The sequence below is a fragment of the Falco punctatus genome (assembly GCF_963210335.1).
Source record: "Falco punctatus genome assembly, chromosome: 4".
NCBI lineage: Eukaryota > Metazoa > Chordata > Aves > Falconiformes > Falconidae > Falco > Falco punctatus.
In genome coordinates this window covers 77,746,580-77,765,466 of record NC_137583.1, presented here as the reverse complement: position 1 = coordinate 77,765,466, position 18,887 = coordinate 77,746,580, and the positions used below count along the sequence as shown (strand labels likewise).

General features: G+C 40.6%; 1 protein-coding gene across 11 annotated transcripts in view; it reads right to left on the bottom strand.

The window, feature by feature from the left end:
- DYNC1I1 (dynein cytoplasmic 1 intermediate chain 1) overlaps nucleotides 1-18,887 on the bottom strand; it is a 194,715-nt gene that overhangs the window by 162,840 nt on the left and 12,988 nt on the right. For 5 of the 11 annotated variants that reach the window (XM_080384604.1, XM_080384606.1, XM_080384600.1 and 2 more), the window contains 3 exons: nucleotides 14,668-14,785; nucleotides 12,081-12,195; nucleotides 9,090-9,231 (listed from right to left, as the gene is read on the bottom strand). In XM_080384604.1, the coding sequence (XP_080240730.1) occupies nucleotides 9,090-9,231; nucleotides 12,081-12,195; nucleotides 14,668-14,775 (365 nt within the window). In that variant the 5' untranslated portion in view covers nucleotides 14,776-14,785. The remainder of the gene's footprint in view (nucleotides 1-9,089; nucleotides 9,232-12,080; nucleotides 12,196-14,667; nucleotides 14,786-18,887) is intronic. The other 6 variants (XM_080384607.1, XM_080384608.1, XM_080384603.1 and 3 more) reach the window with 3 other exon arrangements.

The following is an 18,887-nucleotide window of genomic DNA, read 5'->3' as shown; positions in this document are numbered from 1 at the left end:
AACTAGATTTAGATGGATAACCAAAATGTTCAGCTTATGAAAAAAATAAATATGGGATGCTTATATTATTTCAAAACTCCTTCAAAAAAGAAAAAAAAAAAAGATCTGGGTATTTACCCATATCTGTCCAGTTGCAGCAATTCCCATTTTACAAATTTGAAGATAATTCCTAAAAAAACCCGAGTTACTGAAACAGCTACTCTGAGCTTTTTTTACTTTTTCAGATTAAACATAAAACTGTGAAGGAGGATTTTCTAAGGGCTTTTTAATAGGCTAGTGAAGGAGAAAACCTCTACATGCAAAAACTATACCCATTTAGCTATGTTACACAGTTTAACATAGGAGGTGATCTCACACAATTTAATTAAATCAAGATGAAATTCTGTGCTAGAGAACTGTTTAAGCTGAACTGGCTGTAGCAAGTAAGTTGTTTTGTTTTAAGAGGATTAGTGTTTTAGTCCCTAAAATCATCTGATTGTCTGACTAAATATATGCATGATACGCCTGGAAATAACTACAGAGTAGTAACTACAGCTGGGCTGATAACCTAAATGGTTAAGCAGGGCTTTATACATTAATATTATTTTCTCCTTGATGCAGCTGGGGCTCAGGTTTCCAAGGCATTTTATGAAGCACCCTGGGAACGGCAATCTTTCCTTCTCCTTCAATTTATAGCATGGAGATGCTTGCTAATGAGAAAAATAATCAAAGATCTGGAGGACTGAACTCCATCCATCCTTTAGGAATGAAAGCATGAAAATCCTTAATGATGCCACAGGCTCACATGCTAAAAGGATTGCAGATGATTCTAATTAATATGGACCATTCTGACTTTGTAACTGGCACGCACTGAAAAACACTCCCTACTTTCTAGGTCAGATATACAGACACTTGAAAGCAACTGCCAAATATCAGTCCCTAAGGTGTCTGCTTATGTTTATAGGCTAAAAAAAAACCCGTCAGGGAGAGGCTTCAGATATGTAGAGCTAAATACACATTTAATATAAAGAAGTACTGTGGTTCTCCTTTTGCAGGGACAAAAGGGGGGAAGAGACTGCAAGAAACTTGCCTTCCTCCAGCCTCATATACTAACCTATGCAGGGCAAGCCATGATGTGTGCAAGCAGCTCAGCACAGCCTCTCATACTGAGCAGCCCACACTCGTGGAAGAAGGACTGGCCAGCCCTGTCACTGTCCTATAGATGGGCTGGGAGCGAAAAGTGTCAGAGATTTGCAGCATCACTTTAAAAAGCAGCAGAGTTCCTAGGGCAAAGATATCTGAGGAAGCCAGGGTCCCCCCAGGTAAGGGGAGGAGGCTGACACTGCCAATCCTTCACAGATGCCAGCACCATTCAGGTCATGAAGGCTTAAGGCACAATTTGGCCTTTAACACTATTGGAAACTGTAAGGTAAGAAACATGTGCCAAGAGATCCTGATGATGGTGTCATGGTAAATTATATGGGAAAAATTTAACAGCTAGGGTGAGTATTTCTGCCTTACCATGTAATGGCAAGCATCCCATACCAAGCACAAAGCCACCAAAACAGAGTGGCAATGCCAGCATCCTATGGGTTATCCCATTTGCCTCTAGCCACCAAGAAAATTCCTAAAAAATGGGTTATTGAAAGAGCTACTCAGAGTCTTTTTTTACTTTTCCAGATTAAACACAAAACTATGAAGGGGGATTTTCTAAGGGGCTTTTTAATCGGCTAGTGAAGGAGAAAACCTCTACATGCAAAAACTGTACCAGTTTAGCTATGTTACACAGTTTAACATAGGATGTGATCTCACACAATTTAATTAAATTGTTTCTCTTGACTCTCCACTGTGAAAGACTCATGTCTGTACTACACAACAGTCCCCGGATTTACAACCTATCTTTTTCTAAATAAAACACCATTCAAGCGAAGGTCGCCATAAAGTAGTTATTTTCCCTCAATCTTTCCCGTAGCTCCCTCAAAGTCTTTACATTGTTCTGCGCTTCCCTTTGGCTCAGCCCATTTATGAAATACATATGCCACTAAAACAGCCATTTAAAAGCCATTTTGTACATATAAACTGATCTTAAAAAAAAAAAACCACCATAAAAAAATAAATCTGCTACTAATAACAGTTATGGCTGCTACTCCCGAGGCAATGCAACACAGGCCCACTTGTGCTGGTTGCAGTTCAAGAAAGATCCCTATCATTTGTGAATGCGGCAACACAATGAAATGCTGGTAATGCAAAGCTGAGTGGCAATGACAAACCAGAGTCATTGCACAGAACCTGTCAAATGCATTTACTTAATGATAAAGCAGCTAAGCCCTAGGCGGTATGGTTGTGTTATCAGTGGGTTTAGCAGATCTTACAGAAACATGGCTTTGTTAATGTCTATGAGAGATGTTTCACATCTACTACAACAATTCAACCTTCCCGTATAAATGAAATAGAAGAAGGTGGATCCTGGTCTCTTTTGCTTTCTTTATCCATCTAATTAAACAGCAAAGCAGACATTTAAAAGGGAGAACGGCATTCTGATACCCTTTCTTCAGCTTGTCAATGTGTTATGTTACTGGACTAGGTAAGGAGCTGTTTAAAAAACAGTGAAAATAAAAGCTGAGTTGCCAAGTCTGATTTTTCAGGAAAAAAGCCTAAAAAGCACTGAACCTGAAGACTTTGGTGACATTTAGATACACTATTAAATAAAAAACTGTAAAACGGTAAAGACAATAATGACATGCTCTGACTCACTCGGTGCTCAGGTGCTCCAGAGCTACCTCTTTCCTTCTGATTGTATATCTGAGAAGCAAGAAATGTTTGTGTTTGAGTCAGACATGAAGCAATGCAGGATTAACATGTGTCATGTGTGTGTGTTTAGATATTGCATTATAAACGAGAACACCTTATAACTATACAAAAATGAGTAAATATTATGCTGCAGAGAAAAAAGACTGGACTTATGTCTCTTTCTCCCTGCACTGGGCCAATACAAACTGAGGGTGGACATCAACAGAACAAAAGAAAACATATCCTAGTGTATTTCTTTTTATACCTAAATGGCTCAAAGTGGCCATGGTAGATGGAAGCAACTCAGAATCATGTCTGATGAAAACATACATGAATGCAGACTAATATTGTCAGCAAACTTCAAAATAGAATAAGAGAGAAGAAGACATGCTCTTGACTCTATCAGTAAGGACACCCAACTTAATGTGACAGCTGCTACTATGTTCTCTGGGATACAACAGGGAACACATTCAGAGGTCCCAGTAACCGCAAGATGAACTGACATAGTGGGCAAAAAATTACATCAACAGCCAAAGCCAAAGGTGACATTGTCCTCAGAGAAAAGTCCTTCAGCATTACAGGCAGCTGTTCTATTTCTAGGATTGCTCATGTACTGTATTTTATCTACAAATTAAAAAAGCCACAGCGATGATGAGGCAATCAGGATTCCAGAGTGGTCTAACTTCTGTGGCATATTACTGCTACAAAAATGGGATATTACTGCTACAAAGCCTCTTTGAGAAATCCAATTTCCCTTTATTTTTTCTTTTCTTTGCTACCTGATGCTATGCTCAAACTCATTCTCCCTGGAAATTTCATTAAATATTTACAGGTTCATCTAAATAAGGACTAACCCTGCTTTACTGCAAGTAAACTTCATACACTGCAGGAAGCTAACCAATTTCAGTGCATCAAATACAAACACTGTGACATGAATGGAATGACAACATAATTCAGAGAAGAACCATCTAAACTAAGTATTAGTAGTGCTCTAATCCAACTAAGGACAACAATTGCAGAATGAGGATCTGCAGCCAGACAAACACATCCAAACCAATGGACTGTGAGAGAAATAGTACAAAATAATCCACCCTGCATTATTTTACAGCAGATAAAACACCACATTGAAATAACCATCTTCTGAAAGAAGCTACCAGAAGGTGAAGAATGCTTCCTACCACCTTTGTCTTTAAGGAAGCCCACAAAATAATCAGGTATCTAAATGTATGGGCAGCAAAATATGCAAGTTAGAAAGTAAAAGAGCACAGATGAAGCTGTTGCAGAAGGAAAGGCAACCATTAATCTTTACAAGTCCAAAACAGCTGAGCCTGATGCACTTTACTGAGCAGATGGAAGGTGGGAAACCTTATATGCAGCCTAATGGGATTCTCTTGTTCCAAAATGCACAGAGGGAAGTGCTGCATGCATGGGACTTCACCACACGCACACGCACACACACACAACCCAGCTCAACAATAAATGGGATGCTACTGTGTGACCTACCACTGTAGGGCAATGAAGCTAGCCGGGAATATATATGGGCAGTGAAGGATACAGGGAAAAAATGGGCCACACACAAAAATCACACCTTGGTCCACAAATGGAACTCCTCCAAGCGTGCAATTTACCAGGGTGAACACACGGGCAGCCTGTGGGTAATAAAAGAATACATACCAATGCAGGCTAGTATTAGCACATGAAAGCTACTCAGCTACTCAGCTGGAAGGAGCGCATCCTTCCAGCACAGACAGATTACTGCTATCTTATGTTGAGCTGGCATGCAAAGCACAGGCTGACCCTAGTGCACTGGCTCTGCCTATGACAGGGTACTGGGGCTTTTCCAGTGCTCTAATGGAAAAGCTCTCTTTTCCAGCACTTTTTTCCTCAGCCCACATGACCCGGTGTTACACTGCCTGGTTCTGAAGCACTCTGCAGGGTTTGTCTTTTTGTACTCCCACAGATGACACAATCGTGCAGTGCATGGCTGTGAGTGCTGAGAAGGTGAGATTTATGAAAGTCTAAGGCATGTTGAGTAGTAAAATATGCTTCTCCGTGGGCACTGTTTCATGACAGTTGTACCATAATAGCTAGCATCCTCTCTGGCAAACTAAGGTAGCAAAAGTTCAGGGTATCTGCTAGGGAAGGCTGAAATGCATATAGTTATTATGAAGAAGCTTCATATTAATAGCCCCAAAGACTCAAATTTGTGTTTCACACCATGCTACAGCGCAGGAGGTCTTGGCAAATACCTTTACCTTAGCCCCTTTCTTCACAACATTTACTCAAACCTAGTTAGCTGAAATCTACATTTCAGTTGTGCGTGTCTGTATAAGCTGACCGTCAGAAATAGGACACTGGGTATCAACAAAATGCTTACAAAATACTAAACAAAAGAAAATGCTTATCCTGAAAGAGCCAAGCATACTCCGTTCCAAGGAGAATCTTCATGGGATCCTGCAACACTGTCTTGTGGAAAATGAGTCCTGTCTGAACAATCGTAACAGAAAGCCCTGTGACCTAATAACCTAGCTATCGAGAGACAGGTACCTGCTCAGGCTGTGATGTAATTTTCCTGTCCTGCCTGTGTAGCACAAGCAACACAGCCATCAGAAAAGTGAAGCAGGACATGCAAAGCAATGTGGAGATACACAAGTTTCTCACCATGCAACAACAGGGCTCTAATGAATTGTTCAGACCAGCCAAACTAACAGCAGCATAAACGAACCTATTAAGCCCACAGTTATGGTAAAATCTTCCAGGATCAAAGTACAACACGCCTCTGGCCTACCCATAATTGACCTCCAAGACCACCAAAAAAACCACCTTGGTTCTCCTGTCCACCTATCCAACTGAAAGCATTCAAAGAAAACTGACAGCAATTTCTATTACTCATCTAACAGCTGTGCATTCTTATAGTTGCTGTCATGGCTCAGGGGGAAGCTGGAATGCTCCTGAAACTTAGTGTTATCCCAAGTGAAAAGGCTATGACAAATAGCAGTGCGGTACTAAAGATCAAGCAGCAAAAACCCCATAGAAATCTGCACTGCACAGGGCAGAAATGGTTCCATAATTTGGTGTTATTACACAGTCTGCTCCTTCTCCTAATGAGCTTAATGGCATCTGGAAAAAGACAGCATAGCTCTAGCTATTGTGCTGAAGATAATGGACAATGGTCCTGCGGGACAGCAGCACTACTAGTCTATAGATCAATCGTATGGCAGAAGGGACCATTGTGACCATGCAGCTTTTCTTCCTGTGCAACAATAAAGCTGTATGACTTTCTGAAAGAATTATTGTTTGACCTATTATCTGCCTGTTGGGCAGGCACATTATCCTGAATAAGCAATTTCCAGTGATAGAAGATCCAGTAGAGCCTTTAGGTAAATCGCTTCAGTGATTAATTTGTCTCAGCGTTAAATTTTTACAGTTTTTCTGATTTTATATTTGTCCGGCTTCAATGCCAAACACTTCGCTGCTCTTACACATTGCCTGCTGGAGCCCTTTTGCTCCCCATATAACTATCACACTGGGTGAGCAAGTTACCAGTTAGTTTTCATCTTGCAAAGATTGAATGAGGTCTGTGATTCCAGGATAACAACTTCCTAACATTGTTCAAACACTGCAATGTATCAATTGTCCTTCCTGAAAACTGGTTGTCAGAAACCTGGATTTCTGGCTAAACTACATTCACTTTTCTGGAACAACTCACAAGTGCTTCCCAATCAAAACATACCTCAGATACACTTGGTGATATTGGGACCAATAGATAAAGTCTGACAACAACAAGAAGTGCCAGCACCTCACAGAAGTATGGATCCAATCTAGTTCTGCACCAGAAACTGCTGCTTCAAATGGAAATGTACAAAGATCTCTTGCTTTCTCCAAAGCTTTCAGCAGGGCCTCTCTCCTATGGTGAACCAAAACCTATGACTTCACAGCTTTTTGCTTTTTTAAAAATATCCTGACCTTCCTCTGGAGAACACTTCAATAATTGATTTTTTGGCAACTGGCAGGATTTCTGCCAGCTTGGGCGAGGTCATTATTTCTGCAGCAGTGTTAGCAGCAACAACAGACAAGCTGTGATCTCTGAGACTGGGGCATTAGCAACTTGGGAACTAATCTGCTCTCTTCTTACACCTGTGTACAGTCTAGTGTTGTACAGCAAATTTGTAGCAGAATGAGGAAAAGGGGAAGATCTTACAAGCACAATGGCATGACAGGGGATTCAGCAAAAGTGTTCTATCATAGAAAGCAAAATGGAAGGATACATTAAAATGAACTAGAATAACCTTGCTTATACAGATAAACAGGCATTCATATATGCAAGTCAAAATAAGTCAGAAATATGTCTAGGCATCTCTTAGACTGCAGACAGCTGAGGTGGTTTCATCTTGTTTAGTCACCGTGATGACAGGTCTACCAACATCTCTCCAAGTTCGACTGCTCTATCATCACACATTCAAGCTTGAGTGCGCTGGTTCACACAAACACACACTACACCCTGAGATAAACTAATTTAACAAATTGCCACCCAATACTATCCACAGGTTACAGAGATTTCCCAGGGCCTGGATCAGACACTATTGAACTTCCATTACAGCAAACCAGTCATTCCAGGCAAACATCTGCAAGTGACCTTCCGGGCACGCAACACAGCCCTTTCAATACCAGAGAGGATGGCAAGCAAACTGGTGGACTACAAACAAGGTCTTGGGATTCCCACTGAATTCGTGGCATGGCCACAAAAAGCCAGCAAATAGATCCAAAACGAAACCCCACACTGCAGTACGTCGTGAGCTTTGAAGACAACAAACTCCATTCTCCTCTGTAAGGACATGTGATCGTGTGCTTTCATTGCTTGTTGCTGACAAGGAGCCGAAGTGCTAGCATAGGTCACAGCAAATAAATTCTTCCAAGGGCTTTTCACTACCTTAACAGTAAAAAAGTTCCACCATTAAGGTTTAGAAGAAAGCCAGGAATTCAGAAGTCTCCAGCCAGCATTGTCATAGCTTCACGTAGGACTGCAGAAAAAAACTTTATCCTGAACAGCAGTCTATAATTCATTTTATTTTTTTTTATACAATACTTCGATTTGCTGAAGTTTACTGCATTTATTTATGAATGTACCATTACACTATTTTCTGTGTTTTGAACTGCTATCTTACAGACTAAGGCTTTTCTGCTTGACAATCTCCATTTTGTCAGGAGGGCAGACCTGGGAGAAGGGATGAGGAGATTTCAGCAGCAGCTGTGCAACCTATCACAACAGACAGTGTCTGCACCCGGCTGAAGAGGGACACAACACGCTTTCAGCTTACAGAAGTGTGATTTTTCTAAGCAGAAGGATGGTGTGGTATGAAATCTGGTGACCCAAAGCTCTGTCACATTACTGTTTATGTCTGTAGAGATATAGTGTCTGCTCCTGAGCACTGCTAACTGCAAAGAGCAGTCACTGTGTTTTCAAGCCATTAGCAGAGTCTTGGCTCACAGATTTGGGTGAGTTGGCAGCTCAGCTTTATGTTGTATTAGTGTGATACAAAAAGAGCCATTAAGACCCGTGTTTTACATTTCTCAAAATATACAGTATAGTTGCTTCACCTCTTGAAAATATGCTCCTTTACCAGCATCCTCCTCCTTTCTTTCCTACTCCAGAGTAGGAATTGTGTTTGCCCCTTCATTTCCTATTTCAGCCGTACAAAAAAAGATAAGAAGATTGTTCTTGTGCCCACCCCTTACACACGCCCCACCACCCCTTTCCAACAGGAAAAGAGCTGCTGCCCTCCCATTCTGCATGAAACTCTCCGATATCCAGTTTCCAATGCGGAATTGCCAGTGGGTCCCAGGGTGTTTCAGCCTGTTTTGGTACAAGCTCTTCCCTGCACTGCGATGAGCAGCCATGCAAGAACCTGAAGCAGCCTGGCATTACACCTGGGAGGACTTCAAAGGGGACTAGTCAGGTGAGAAAAAATAACTCACATGAGTAAAAGCTTCTACCACTGGGCACTTCCCCCTGTTTTTAGTGTATTTCCACACAGAATGACAGCTTTCAGTGGACCATTTTAGAAGTGTAAATTCAGCTCTTGCTTCCAATATGAGGTTAGGGGCTCATAGCTTAAGATCTGCTTGCTGCATACCTTTATTTATCTCACATCTGAGACCAGTCTTACTGGATGGTAACGCATAGTGGAAAATGCAGGAACAAAAATCCACATTAGATACAGCACGTTCTCATTTACAGAAGCAAAGGTAAAAATGTAGAAGTTAGAGCAAAGTGGAAAAAAAACCAACATTTATTCAACACTATTGACTCTGTGTCTTACCTTCCTATGGGTCCCAGATCTCCTGAGTCCTGGCTGCCTGCATCACTGGGTGTGCTCACTGATTTCGAAGAGGGAGACATAGGGGTTGGGACTAAATAATGAAAATAACAGGTATCCCATGTTAACACATGCAGCGACTGCACTGATGAAGAGCAGTGTCAGACAAATCAAAACCAATGGACCAAAATGATAGTGGATGAATGAGTAGGAGAGTTTGAAATGGTGAAAGCAAATAAGGAAGGACAGAAAAAGAAAAGGAAGAGAGTCAAGTGAATTTTAAGTCTTTTGGAAGTGTTAAAACTGACATGAACTTAGACAGGACTGAAAGCCCAATGGGAATCTAAAGCTAAAGGAGACATCTGTGGAAATAAAATAGATGTGTTTTCTTCAGTATAGTTTCAAGTTGACTTGCAGAAGATTTTAAAGGTATGAAGAAGTATCTGGGGCTCACCTCATCAAAAACTAAGTGAACTCTTCTGGTAAATTCATGTAGGCAATAGAACAAGCATACTTTCAAAATTCTGAATTTAAATCAAAAGCCAGTGTCCACTAGGTATGGTCTAAGGCTGCAGTGTGGAAATGACATCAAAAATAAAAGCTAAATAAGAAAATCCAGCTAAGTTAAAATCATTTCCCAAAGATGGTGAGAATACACATTAGTTTGCTTAGTGACCATGTTTTCTTAAGTAATTTAGGTCATATAAAATTTCCATTTTGGGTGGGACATGATTTCAACATGCAAGGCGAAGTTTCCCTTGGTTTATGATACCATTTGCCCAAGCTCTAGAAATGATTTTCTTTTTGGCTTGCCAGGGCTTTTGAAGCATATTTCATGCAAAGGCAGTTTTTTTTCCTGAAACAGGAAAGGAAGTTCATAGCTCAAGGTCAGCCCGAGTTAAAGCTCTTCAGCAAGGAAAATAATAAATAAAAAAGGAAAAATATCCTGATTTCTTTTAAAATGGTTTCTCAAAAACATTTAAAATGCAGAGATGGCTCCAGTGAAGATTTAATGCAAATATTCTTCAAAGCAGCCACATTGAATAAAACACAAAAAGGGGTTTTAATGCAAGAGTGAAGTTTCCCATTTGGTTTAAATCATGTGCATTTCCTTTTGTAGATTTAACAGAATAAAACTTTAAACTATTTTGTTATGCTCCATAATGTATAATGACAGACCTGTCAAGAGATTTGGATTTTCCATGTGGTCAAACATTTCACGCAGATTGTCTCTACAGACCATCACAGAAATGACTGCAGCATGAAAAGTGAATTCATCTTCGTGACAGCCCTTTGGCAGGTTACAGGTATGTCACAGTTGTTTATGTATTCCACACTCACAGTGGGATCTGGGTATCATGTATGTGAAGGCAGAATTAAACCCTCCTTTGTATATTAATTGTGAGTGTATATATGGGGAATGAGAGAGGACGAAATACCATTGTTTAGCCAAAATGAATCATCTTATATGTAAATATTTTCACGTTCTTTTGACAGTATCAAATACAAGATAGCTAAGATATGATAATTTGCTACATGAATATATATGTTTAGCTAATATAATAAGGAAATATATCCTCATTTTTAGATTAAAAATTAGTATTTAAAATGCTAGAACATTAAAAATGTATGTGATTTTATAATACCACAATACAATTTACAAAGCATATTTTATGATAAATAAAAATAACCTAACTGCTACTTTTCAGACAGTTCTTCTGAAGTTGTATTTAAAAGCTTCAGTCACTATATCATAACTTATAAAAATAGTTAAGTTTTCTTAATAAATGTTGCTTGATGCAAGTTATGAATTGAAATCCCAATTCAGAATGGCGCAATCTACTTGCATATGCACCCAAGCATGTGTATAGGGTGCTTTCCTAAATCAGCGTTTCAGCATTTTGTCAAATTTGGAGTTTTCCCTAAATATCACAGAGCAAGAATATCTAGGGGTAAAATTTAGATTCAGCCCCAATGAATTCAATGACAGGGCTTGATATCTCCAGAGGGGCCAATATTTCAGCTACAACAGTGAGAGGAAAGGAAGGAAAGGAAGGAAAGGAAGGAAAGGAAGGAAAGGAAGGAAAGGAAGGAAAGGAAGGAAAGGAAGGAAAGGAAGGAAAGGAAGGAAAGGAAGGAAAGGAAGGAAAGGAAGGAAAGGAAGGAAAGGAAGGAAAGGAAGGAAAGGAAGGAAAGGAAGGAAAGGAAGGAAAGGAAGGAAAGGAAGGAAAGGAAGGAAAGGAAGGAAAGGAAGGAAAGGAAGGAAAGGAAGGAAAGGAAGGAAAGGAAGGAAAGGAAGGAAAGGAAGGAAAGGAAGGAAAGGAAATTTTAGGGCCACCCAATAAGTGAGACAGAACTTAAGCAAGGTAACCAATATTCAGATACCATAAACTTTGCCACATGTATTTTTAAATCGAGGACTTCAGATTCTAGAACTGAAACATCAAAACCAAAACAGAGGCTGAGCTCATGAAACCAGAGCTAAAATCTAAAATAATGATCCGATGATAAGCTTTTTGCTAATTGTGATTTGTCTTTTTATTTTCCCTCTCCAGTTTTGCTTGATTTTAAAAGAAAATCAATAGGAGAACCCACTCCTCACTCCTCCTTCCTTAGCAAATGCTTAATCTGAATTTTTGAAACAAAACTTGGGGCTAATGAAGTACAGCATTTGTAATAATATTTTGTGGGTCATCAGAGAGATGTGAGAAAAGATAAAACAGTCCATCAGAAAAGAAATCACTGCTGCTATGCAAACCCAACCTGCATTATGTTCACAAGAATTTCCTGGAGAAATGAAACAGATGTTTTTGGCAATGACGGGTACTCAAAATGCCATGAGCTGGTATATGTGAATGGTATGGCAGGCATTCAAACAGAAGAGTTCACTTCACTAATACAGCCAAAAATAAAAAAAGCCAAGCATGCTTTAGTAGAAAGAACACATTCATTGTGGCAGAGCTGAATGCTTTACAGTGTGCTTCTCTTAAATACCTAGAGGTGGTTCTGGGGATATACCAATGCTCTGTAACAAAGCTTCTGTCTCTCTTCTTTTGCGGTCTAGGTCAGAATCTTCCTGAGCTGGCTCCTTTTTTTGCTGTAGATCAGCCTGATTTAAAACAAACAGAGAAGTTTCATCCACATATAATCAGCTCTAGCAATTACATGTATGGAAAGTATTTATATGCACCACTGCTTAGGTACACTTTGAAATTTACTTAGATACATGGGAAAACTGAACTTTGCAAGGAGGTCTTACAGCACACTGACGGATATCTTCTGCCTCTCATCAGATGCAACTTATTTAGCTAATTCAAAAGCTATCCATAAAATAATAGGTAATATTACCCTGAATAAAAACGGTCCCTTCCTACTTCCTCCAGGATCAATGAATGAAACGCCATTGGACTTCAGTGATGTGGCTTAAGGACCTATACATTTCGTCCCAAGCACTTGTTGGCAATAAAAATCCTTTCTCGTAAACTTCAACATCTAACAGGAATAAAGGAAAGGACTAATGTGTCTAGGATTTTGGCAGCACTGGGCACCAACAGCCAAAACTAATGGTCCACAAGACTGTTCCTTCTTTGCTTAGGTATCTATAGCTCCTTGGAGCTTCTACACATCAGCCTCCTCCTCCTCTGGTCTACTGAGACCTAGAAAGAGGAGGAGCATCAACATCTGCATTATCCCAAATCCCTTATATTTGGCTCGTCATTCCCCAGTTTAGTAGGGTGAAAGGAAAACATCAATACCCCAGCCTAGTGGTTAGAGCACTCCACTGAAAAAAACCAGCTTGCAGCCCTTCTCCCAAGCAGATGAGGGAACTGAACCCATGTCCCACTTTGTAGTCCATTGCAGTAATCAGTAATGCAAGTAAAACAAAATGCAAGTGGTCATGTCTATCATTTTGTCATGTCTTAAACACAGCAATGCCAGCACAGTTCTTATAGAGAATGTCTGGAGCCATCTACCTCTATATTTTGGACCTAAGGCTGAAACTAAATCAGCTGACCCTATCTAGCCTTCACACAGAGAGGTTTCCCCTTCTGCTGAAACCAGACAGTGCATCAAAGAAGACTGCCACAGCACCTCAGCCTGGTGTTGATGTTGGTGCTGGCACAACAGAAAACCTTGAAGTTCGGAAGTATCTCCATGTTCACCAGTTTGGACCCAGGCAGGATGCAGAAGAACATTGCTTTTACAGCCAAAGTTCAGGCATATCCCTGTGCTCAGCTCTTCTCATGAGCTAGCCTGAAGTATCTCACAGTACGTAGGGTTGTAGACAACTCTTTACACCAGTGTGCGTGGCTAAGCACCTACGTGAATGTTAGATCTCACTCCCGGAGGCCATCGGGAATCCCAGTGCTCCCCATTTACGGCACCACAGTTAGGCACCGCAGCATAATCTGCAGAGCTGGGTGTCCCGAGCTGGATCTGATTATCAGGGCCAATGGAAAGTTCCAAACACCACAAGATCTCCACGAGGCATAAAATCAGAGCCAGGGGACAAAGGAAAGGACTTAATAGCTTCCTCAAGTCATTAGCTTGGCTCCCTTCCCTCTAATTCATTAACAGGCTAGTAATGAACACTGAAAATGTCAACATTTAAAGTTCTGCTTACAGAGGACTCCCCTAGTGACTCCAGGAGCCTCACTTGGGGGGTGGGGTGTGTGGGGGTGGGTAGTGCATGCTGGTAATTGCACAAAAATGGCTCAAATGAAACAAGATTAAAACAGAGAACATTGGAATGCTGATTTCTTGGATCACATCACATTTCCACAGTAATTCCATGAAATTCATGTACAATATTAAAGTGTCAGTTTAAAAGGAAACCAGTTATTAGTAAAGGATAACAGGTGCTTTAAACTATAGTAAGTGTTGACATTTGAAGGAAAGGAAACATAATCACTTAATGCTTCTCTGACTTTGCATGAAAATGAATATCCACTCCCTGTCAATTCTCACCTCTATTCCGCTAAGTGACTGAATAAAATGAAGTACAAACCCCTTAATGAAAAACCTAATGCATATTGTCAAGGACAAATAAACTAATATGTCAATCAAATTTTAACAGAACTGAAAGATGCACCCATGCCAGCAGATGAAAATGCAATTGCAATTATGTTTTACTTTACTGGAGAATAATAATTGTAAATCTGTTACCTTAGCTAGTAATCAAACTAGTCTTCGGAGTACAAAAATACATATTTAGATTGTAATGGCTTGAAAAAAATGTGAGCCCTCTTTCTGTCTTTCCCCCACTCTCCACTCCCTTTCCATTGAAGGAGAGCCCAGGAAAAAGCATTGTGGCAAACCAATTTTTCTTTCTACACACACATACACATCATGTTGTCTAAACTGTTGTCATCTGACAGTGCGTTGGTTTGAAAAGCAATTCCTTCACCCCAACTTTCTCGACTAAAAATAAGCATTTTGATTTTAAGGTCAGATTGATGTGAGTTTGAGAATCTCATTCCACATGACAGATACCTAGGGGTATACAATACTGAGATGTCAAAACCTCAGCAAGCCCTTTCTGCAAGTATGAGCTATCTAAAAGGCATTTTTGCATATTTACCTCTTTCTTCTTCCTTTCTTCCTCCTTCCGTTTCTTTTCTTCTCTTATCTGAGCCAAACGCTGCTTTTTGCGCTCAAGTTCTGCTTTTAAATCACTTTTGTCTGACATCTTGACTCTGCTGGAAAAAAATTTATGGAAACCAAGTTGAAACCAGAATTAAATGTTTTCCCTATTTACTGAAAAAAGATACTGAATTATATCAAAAACAGTGCTTCTAATATTTCTACAAATATATTTCTATATAAATGCTGGCCCTTGGATTATACTGACATTGTAGAAAACAGGACGTTTGTTTCACAGTTTTTATTTCTTGAAATTAGACCAGAAAAATCACTGAATATGGAATATATTTTCAAAGGACCTTCCTTAGAAAACTACCTTCACGAAGCAAACACATTTTAGCCTGCTGTTCAAAATAATGCTTTAATGGTTTTACACACTGAAACTAACGTCCTTTTCATTTTCGGCAGCTTTGGCAGCTCTGCCGGACTGAGTCCCAGATCCACGAATGTATTTCAATTTTAAGTATGAGAATAAAATCTGCCCCAAACAGCCCCATCCGTCTTAGACAAGTAATAATTTTACTCCCAAAAATTGGAAATATGATAGCTTTTACTTTGGCAGGTGCCTTGAATGGCTGCCATCCCAGGGTCCCCACTGTCGTACTGGTATAGCCCCATGCAGACCCCCAGCTCAGTCTCAATATCCTTCACACATTCACCCCTCCAGGGAGAACTCTCACCAAGCTACAGGCTATCCTGCATGAGAATCTCCTCCACCTTTTGCAGGGAAAGCTGGGCCATTCCCCCCAAAATCCGTACACACAACCAGGCAACCCCGCAAAGCTGAGCTTCTCTTTAACAAAGCAGCACATTGCCCTGCCAACAGTCTCGTGCTCAGATCGCCTTTCCAAGAGGCAGAAGACATGTCTAATATTCCTGGTTTGACTCCAATCACACAAACTTGGCAAAAGCATTTCTTCTTAGCTACTGAAAGACCTCCTTCACCACTTAGTCTTAAAGACAGTTCTCTGGAGGACAGTGATAGGAAGCCATGTACACTGCTGGCACTTTAAATCTCACTTTCAACCTATGCTGCTGTTACACGAGTCTTGAAAATGAAGGGTAAAGAGATGCAAAGTCACATCATACAGAAATAGAGCCAGATCTCTCAAGAACATAGGATACCAAACTTTTCCCACAGTTTTAAAACCCTGCCGGTGTTGCCCAAATCCATAAATTAAGTCACAGATAATTTATTTATTTTGTAACACCATAATCATTATGAGCTGTCATCTAACTGTATCAATACTGATTTTATTATTAGCACTTTATTTCAGACAGTCCTGACTAATATAGACATTCATGGAAAGAATTAACTGTCCCTTTTCTATTTATTCACACATCACTGACAACTTCCACCACTGCAACCCAAAATCGATCAGATCAATGGCACTGCCATGTATACGCAATGGAAGTTTATTGTTTGCTTGATGCAGGGGAAATCTAAATGGCAGCTCTCCATTAATATAATAAGAACTCCACCCACAACACTGCCTGGGTGGGTGGATGACCAGAGAGTAAATTTATATGCTAAAAATTATATGGCAGTTTCACCCATCATTAATTCCTCTGCGATCATCGGCTTCCTCTTAAAAATGATAAAAGCATAATTAGCCTACGATATCGAGCATATTGTCAACCAAACATCACCTGCACATTAAATGCAATCTTGGCCCTAAATGCTTTGTTGTCTTCACAAGCATTTTAATTAAATAAAAGAACAATATTCAGAATCAGAAGAGGAAACAGATCAGTGAAAATGGCAGGCATAAAAGCAGCGTGAGGGATGCCAGAGGAGCCAGTGTAGCTGTATCTGTGTGTGCACCATACCATGGATGCTAACATTTCCCAGTCAAACGTCCAGCTCAGGCCCACCAGCAGGAGTTAAACCAGTCCAGCTCACACTGTCACAGACTCTGCACTTCAGCAGAGCTGCCTGTCCTGGCAAGGTACGTTGCAGTCCTTCCAGGGCCTGGGAACTCCCAGTTCAACCCATAACCCACAGTAAATGGTATGGCTGGGAAGGACATTAAACTGCTGACAAACTGGGTGCTCTGGCTGTATGCGAAGGACCATCATTTCTTTATTCCTCCATCACTCTGGTCCTGTTCATGATGATAACATTTTCAATTTGAGAAAGAGAAATCAAAACTGGCAGAAAATTTGCATTTGATACCAAGCAAACTAAACACTAGCACCTTAAACAACATTAATCTGTGTGATCAGTTGACGTCAGTGAGCTATTTTGTACATGAGAAATGCCCGGAGAAGAAAACAAGCTTTCTAATGGCAGTGCAGGTAGTATTTTGCCTACCAATCTGCTCAGGATTTGTGAGTCTCTCTCAGATATGGCTGAAATCCCATTTGAAGTCATTTTCCTAATCTGTTGCACACATTTGAATTCTCATTGTGAAGTTCCCCCTCAGAGCCCTCCAGACTAGATAGAGGTTTTGCATCCTTTTAGTTCTGCAGTTTGGCAACAGTGAACGAGCTCCTGTTTCTGGGCAAAAAATATGCAAATGTGTTTTAAGGCTCACGACAGAAGCCCTGAGGGTTTGGCATCCCTTTCAAGCTGTTCGTCGGATATCAATGAACGGCTTTCTAAAAATTCGTTCCCTTCATGTCAGGGAAGCTAATTAGCTTTCCCCGATTTGAGCACCAATGGTTTAGCGCCTGGCCCCTTCTTTACAATGCCCTAGTCAGGGTAATCAAATCCTATTATAACTTTGCCCTATTTTTAACAAAACAGATCTTATATACAACAAAGATGATGATTAAATTTCCTTCAAAGAATGTTGCCAGAGCTGTTACAGAAAGAAATTAATCTCAAGTTACTTTCATCCTGCATATATTATAGTCATGCCTTAGCCCCCCAAACAGCTTTCCAACTTTCAAACTGGCTATTTACAGTTTTAGCACAAATTGAACACCAAAGGTGTGTAACCACCTTTCTCAGATGTCAGCAGCTCAGGAGTGAGCAAGGAGGCGAGCGCACTCCTCACTCTGCTTGGCATTAACCATGGAGTTAACACTCTGTACTCATTACTAGGAACATGTTTCTAAAAATTGCTATTCTGAGTGCCAAAGGGCACGCCACACCAAGAGAGATAAAGGTAAACAGTAAAAAAGATTTACTTCTAACATCCACTGTGGTGCAGATAACAGCCTGAGGCTTATGTGCAACCTAATCTTCTCCACCCTGGGAGAAGGCAGTGGTCAGAGGGAAATGGTAAGGAGCACATTTCGTAGCGAAACAATTAAATCATCTATCTAGGAGAGGAACACATAGGAACAAACACACTGAACACTGCATTAAATGTAGAAGTAGTTCTCATAGCAGGGCAGCAGTGTATGGCTCCCTTCTTCAAGGCTGCATAATCTTAGATCAATTTTTATTTTGCTTGGCCCAGTTTTGCTGTCAAGTGACACAGTTTTAAAAGGAGAGAGACCTCCCACTCCAGAAGAGCTTACCACTCATGTGCTAGCACAAGTTCTTGAGATGTAGCAGGATACATGGATGTGAACCACCTTGCACAGAGAGCACTTGCCTGCGCTACTAATACTCTGAGGAAATTCTCCTTTCTTTGACCTACTGGAGAAAGGAGCCTGCTCCTCTTGGCAAGACTTTTAATGAAATGGCCTGTTCGACTTCAAGATGTCAGGTTTCCCCATACGCAATTAAATATGCCTCAGAGTCTCTTCTTAGGCTTGGAAATACAGCCCATTCCACTTGCACATCAAAGGTTGCACACCAGACCCACCAGGATGCAGCCACCTGGGCACATGCAAACGCAGCAGCAAGGCTTCTGAGGGACTGCATGCTGGGGCTTCACCACCTACTGGGCCTGTCTCACTCGGTCTGCATGCCCACAATGTAGATACAAAGCTATCCTTACCATCGATGCAGGTAAAATCAAATGAGTCTGGGTATCCTAAGATGTGATTCCACTTTTCTTAAAGCAGACAACTAAAAGCAGTTAAAATTAAGTTTGCCCCAAAGCCACCTCTTCCTCCCCAATGATGCTGAAGTGCCCTGGGTCATCAGTTAAGTTCTAGAAATCTCCACTGTAAATGTCTCGGACTGGGTGAGAAGAATCCTGCCCTTAATCTGCTCCCAGCAGTTCCTTTTAGCTTGTCAGTGTATGAAACAAGACCTCT